Source organism: Lactuca saligna, chromosome 8 (genome assembly GCF_052625555.1).
Source record: "Lactuca saligna cultivar CGN05327 chromosome 8, ASM5262555v1, whole genome shotgun sequence".
NCBI classification, from domain to species: Eukaryota; Viridiplantae; Streptophyta; class Magnoliopsida; order Asterales; family Asteraceae; genus Lactuca; species Lactuca saligna.
Genome location: NC_136424.1, coordinates 12,996,901 through 13,002,464, shown reverse-complemented (window position 1 = coordinate 13,002,464; position 5,564 = coordinate 12,996,901). Strand labels below are relative to the sequence as shown.

Sequence of the window (5,564 nt, the reverse complement as noted above, 5' to 3'; positions counted from 1 at the left end):
CTTGGCACATAAGGCCATTATTGTCATTTCATAGATCTAAAATACTGAATAGCATTTTTTTAGGGTCTAATTATTGTTTTCAACTTTTTTTAAAATGGGTTTTGGTTGAGTTTTTCAACCCATCAACTCGTTTATTAAATGGGTCATATATGGACTTCTCAAAAAATATACGGGTTGATCCGCCAACCCGTTTAAATTTTAATAAAAAAATTATATTTTTTAAATGTATTAAGTTTATACACTATAAACTTTATACTTTATACTATGATAGGTTACGCAATATCATTGATCATTTGATATGTGAGTAACCATCTGCTGATTTGCATTGTAACACGTTTAGCGTTTGCCCTAAATAATCTTAGTATCTCGCAAAGACAGTGACATGAACGACTGACTCATTATCGAATGACGTCTACACCTGCGATTGAATTTATCTATATTTGTATTAATGTTTTAGTTTGAACGTGTTTTCATGAATGTTTTTAATTTTCATTTGGATGTTTAAGACTTAAGTTTCAAAATTTTGTTATATGTTTGCATCAATAATTTATTCATGTTTAATTATTAATTTTATTTATAGAATCTGACCCACGAATCTACCAACCTGTGAACCGTATAAATAAATGGGTTGACGGGTCATATATGGGTATGTTTCAAACCCGTGAACCCGGAAGCTGTATAATTAAATAGGTCGTGTTTGGGTCGAAAAAGTTCCGTTTGGATGCTAAATTTTCTGCGGTTTTGATTAATAAAAATGGATTTCTATTACTAAAACCGCATAATGGACCCGGATTCTTTTTCGTTTATCCGTCTGATCCGACCCGAATCATTGCGTTAACGTGGACTAAAACGAACAAAAGAAGAAGCTTTCATCAAATCGGATAAATGATTTGGTTGAATGACAACCCTCGATTCTTCCTCCGCAGCTGAATCGAGCATGGACGAATCATCCAACCTTCAACAACCTCCTTCTGCCACCAACGACGGTCGCGGCTACGCCGGTGGTGTATCCGACGAAGAACAGAACAGCAAAGAATCTGAGGTGGTGTGGAGTAACTTCACCGACAGCTTCCGTGAAGTCCAATCCGTATTGGACCGAAACCGAGCTTTGATTCAACAGGTCAACGAGAATCACCGCTCCAAAATTCACGAGAACATGGTCAAAAACGTTGCCCTAATTCAAGAGATCAACAACAACGTTTCCAAAATCGTGTCCCTCTACTCCGATCTATCTATCAACTTCTCCAGCGCCTTTCATCAACGGGTTTCAGAGACTGATGCAGACAACCTGAAGGAGAGTTGATACTTGATCGATTGGCTTTATGCAATTTTCCAGTAATTCCGAAGTCTACTCTCTTTTTTTTCGTCGTAATTTCTGGTCGATTATGATGTGAAATTTGAATTTTCGAAGTTGACTGGTGTTTGATTTTGTATTTCTTGATTACGGAATATCGTAGGGATTTGTTGTTGAGTAATATACATATACGTAATTTGTCCTGTTCTTGATCCGATGAGTCGCTGCTAATTTATACGAGTTTATCGATGTGTTTTGTTATGATTGAATGCAATTTTGGAGTAAATTCATACGCTTCTGGAGATATTGTCACTTGAAACTTGAAACACAATGACAGGTGTCCGATTGATGAGGCCAATTTGGTCTAAACAGTTAGAAATGGGAATTGAATTTGTTACTTCTTTAGTGGTAAAAAAGCTCAAAATTACGTGAGCTCTGATTAAATTGGTTTTACGAAATAAAGTAATAAACCACACAAGAGCAAAATCACAATAACTACAATTTGATTTGTTATCTTTTTATCTAACCTCTTCAAATTTTACAATCAACTTAAAAGGTGCGAATTAAGGTATATGTTCAAAAGTTTTTTCAATTGTATAAAACTGGTAAAAATGTAAAATAGGACATTAGGAATCATAAGTGTAGTTCACCACTGTCTGCCACAACAACATTGCTTTTAGGGGTACCATTTTGCTTCCCTTCCGCTTCAATCTTATGCACAACATCCATTCCCGACACCACCTTCCCAAACACCACATGTCGTCCATCCAACCTACAAAAAACATAACAACCAAATTAAACTTCACAAAATTGAAATAAAACAGGTTTGACCTCAAAAGTCAAACTGTTGCGTAGAAACTAGAAAGTAACATCTCACCAGCTAGTTATAACTGTTGTAATGAAAAACTGAGAGCCATTAGTATCCGGTCCAGCATTTGCCATAGACAGAACTCCTGTTTTCACCAAAAATAAAAATTTAAACAATTTTGTTTTGTTTTTTTTTTTTTAAATTAATAAGGTGTTTTTTTTTTTTTACCAGGATCAGTGTGTTTCAATTTGAAATTCTCATCAGCAAACTTTTCGCCATAGATGGACTCCCCACCACGCCCATCACCACGTGTGAAGTCGCCTCCCTGAATCATAAAGCTTGGTATGATTCTATGGAATGTGCTTCCTTTGTAATGAAGAGGCTTTCCACTTTTCCCAATTCCTTTCTCCCCTAAAATCCAGAAGGGAAAGAAAATTGGCTAAATTGTAAGCTTGAAAGATTAGTTTATGTGATTGTAATAATTTGCTATATAATTAATTTTTCTTCATCATGGTTTTTCTCTGCTTTTGGAGTTTTTTTTAGTATTTATATTAGGGAGGAGAAAACATAGTAAGAGAATTAAAAGTTGATTAGTTACCTGTGCAAAGAGCTCGAAAATTTTCTGCAAATATAATAAGTATTAGTTAAGTTCTTTAATCTTTATACATTAAGAAATCTTGAAACATACAAAAATAAGAGTATTATCAATATGTTTGGCTGTTGTATTTGTACCTGCTGTCTTTGGCACTGCCTTCCCAAAAAGGCCCATGATTATGCGTCCTGAAAGCAAGAATTCATGTATAGATGATCAACATTCTAAATTGTTGCCACGTGTATAAAAGAAAACTTGTGTGGTGAATCCATCAATGCATTTCAGATTATGAAACTGTTAACATTTATGTGTTGAGATTCAAGAAAGTATATATAGAAGAGATGAAGATCATCAAACATACCCATGGGCTTTCCATCAATCTCAACATCAAAATAAACCTTGTGTGTAACTTCATCTAGATCCCCTTCTGGTCCATCTGCCTAATAAGCAATCATCAATGGACATGTATTTCAGATTATTGAGCTATAAGCCCTAATTAATTGCCGATAAATCCATAATCACATCAAATTTATCCTCTTAAATCCCAGTCGAGGTTGTAAATTAGGCCAAGCGTTAGGTCAATAACCAAAAACAGCAATTAATTGGAAATAAAAGATGAAACCTAAACAAAACACAATTATACATCACGTATAAGAAGAAGAAGGAAGAAGATGGGAAAATGAACCAGATGGCTTACCTTATGATTGTGCTGATTTTTAACAGTATTTTGTTCTGAAGCAACATCAGTATCAGTAATCCGGTTCTGTAAACAGTAAAAACAGATTAGTGGATACAAACTAGAGAAAAGATTATGATTTTCCATCTAATAGGTTGTTCGCGATGAATAAATGATGATGTTAAAAGTACCAGAACAAAAACGACTGTTCCAAAGAGAAGTAAACCCCATAGAATGGCGAGGGGAGGAATTTTGGTTCTGTTAGGCATCGTCTTCGTCCCTGGAGAGATCTGTTAGCTTGGGTTTGTGACTTTGTGTTGTGGGTATATATGAGTGCCACCGTAATGCAACTCGATACTATTACATGAGATTGTTGATTCATATATGCATCTTCTTGTTTTATTATTTATCTTAAATCATATATAAATTATATTTAAAGTTATATTCTTTGCATTTTTATAAATAATTTCACATTTATCCTGGTTTATTTGAAATTTTTATAAAGTATATCATATTTTATATTGGTGTTATAACTAATAAATAAAAAGATTATGATCTTAATCTAGATATTTAACAAGGTAGAATAATTTAAATAATCAAAAAAACTGTAAATATCGGTTAATAATGTCGTACCGATGTTAAAAAGAGAACTCGGTCCTTTACTTTCTCTCCCTTTCTTTAACCTAATATCATCTCATTTTTTTCTTAAGAAAATAATTAATCTCTTCATGAATTTAAACTGTCACCATCATCATTACGTTTCTTCCCCGAAACGACCTCACATCACTAACCACCAAAGAATTGTAGCACTACTCCTATGTCTTTAAACCATTGTAGTTACTATGAGCTTGATAAGACCAAGAAAATATTGTCTCTAACCATCTTAGGGATCGTTTGATAGTTGTTGATCGGGTTAGATAACAAAAAATGTGAACAGTTTCTATAGTTGAGTAGCAAATAAATAACAAAAAAAAAATTAGTGATTAAATGTAAAAAAAAATCAAAAGTTGGTTACCATTTCAAATCATTATCCCTATAATTTATTTTGCTCTTCTTTCTCTCTGGTATCATACCTAATGCACTAGAGTAGACAAAGTAACTTATATTTTTCAGCACTCCCAAAGTCTCAACCTTCTCAATTTTGATTTAAAAAATTGGAAACACTTAATAAACTACAAAATAAATAACAAAATTAGACTAAAAACATTTCATTAACAAAACACATAAATACAATTAATAATTAAAATCTTAAATATGAGAATTAAAATCCTAAATACGATAACTAAAGGGTAAATGGCAAACAAACACTCTTTTTACACAGAAATTTAATTTTGATATCGTGTTTTTTTTATCAATTTTGACACTGTGTTTTCCAATTTGTTACAGTTCTAACCACTTGACCGGTTAACCAGGTTACATGCTGATATGGCATGATGACGTGTCAGTTTTTGATGACGTGACATGCTGACATGATATGCTGACGTGTCAAAATTGATTTTTTTTCCACAAAAAACATTAAGTTTTCACTTTTTTTCGATTTTGACACTAAGTTTAATTTTCTATTTCAAATTTGACACTATGTTTTTTCTGTTCCAATCGAACATCATTTATCAAATTTTGTTCAATTTTATCTATTTTCCATTTGAAACCGTATAAATATATTTTTTATTACATTTTAAACCGTATAAACATATTTTTTTCGTTTAAAAACCACATTTTTATTTAAATACAAAGTGTATTTTTCCTTATATTCAAAGCATTAGTTATATATCATGAGAATCAAACTAACCATAAGCTTCTAATAAGATGTAAAAATTTGATGGGTTGCAAGCTTGATATCTGAGTTTTGATCGACTACACGCCTCCAAACATCCAAACACATTTTAAAGTTGCATATTTAATATAAAATACAATTTTTATATAACTAATACATATTTATATATAAAAATATGGTTTGAGTATAAAAAAATGTATTTATACAAAACTATGGTTTTTAAATGAAAAAAAAATATTTATACGGTTTAAATGTATTAAAAAAATATTTATACGGTTTCAAATAAAAAATTGTCAACATTGAACGAAATTGGAAAAAATAATGTACGATTTGGAACAAAAAAACATAGTGTCAAAGTTGAAAGAAAAAATTAAACTTAGTGTCAAAATCGAAAAAATAATGAAAACTTAGTGTTTTTTG

The 5,564-nt window shown here is 31.7% G+C and overlaps 2 protein-coding genes across 2 annotated transcripts; one reads left to right on the top strand and one right to left on the bottom strand.

The window, feature by feature from the left end:
- The first annotated feature begins 854 nt into the window (after nucleotides 1-854).
- Nucleotides 855-2,443, top strand: LOC145008709 (protein EARLY FLOWERING 4-like). The gene is made up of 2 exons (XM_078967306.1): nucleotides 855-1,335; nucleotides 2,334-2,443. The coding sequence occupies exon 1, from the start codon at nucleotides 899-901 to the stop codon at nucleotides 1,301-1,303; it is 405 nt and encodes a 134-aa protein (XP_078823432.1). The 5' UTR covers nucleotides 855-898; the 3' UTR covers nucleotides 1,304-1,335; nucleotides 2,334-2,443.
- Nucleotides 1,781-3,741, bottom strand: LOC145008708 (peptidyl-prolyl cis-trans isomerase CYP19-4-like). Its single transcript, XM_078967305.1, has 8 exons — nucleotides 3,562-3,741; nucleotides 3,392-3,457; nucleotides 3,056-3,134; nucleotides 2,835-2,882; nucleotides 2,701-2,724; nucleotides 2,331-2,513; nucleotides 2,172-2,247; nucleotides 1,781-2,066 (listed from the first exon to the last, which is right to left on the bottom strand). Exons 1-8 carry the CDS (start codon nucleotides 3,637-3,639, stop codon nucleotides 1,928-1,930), a joined length of 693 nt encoding a protein of 230 aa, XP_078823431.1. The 5' UTR covers nucleotides 3,640-3,741; the 3' UTR covers nucleotides 1,781-1,927.
- Between the last annotated feature and the right edge of the window lie 1,823 nt (nucleotides 3,742-5,564).

Bases quoted from the DNA above. Each gene is read 5' to 3' on its own strand.
- LOC145008709 (XM_078967306.1), top strand. From the start codon at position 899: ATGACAACCCTCGATTCTTCCTCCGCAGCTGAATCGAGCATGGACGAA.
- LOC145008708 (XM_078967305.1), bottom strand. From the start codon at position 3,639: ATGCCTAACAGAACCAAAATTCCTCCCCTCGCCATTCTATGGGGTTTA. The intron at 3,458-3,561 runs GTACTTTTAACA...TACTGTTTACAG, and splicing joins GAACAGTCGTTTTTGTTCTG to AACCGGATTACTGATACTGA. The intron at 2,883-3,055 runs GTATGTTTGATG...TCTTGCTTTCAG, and splicing joins GATTGATGGAAAGCCCATGG to GACGCATAATCATGGGCCTT.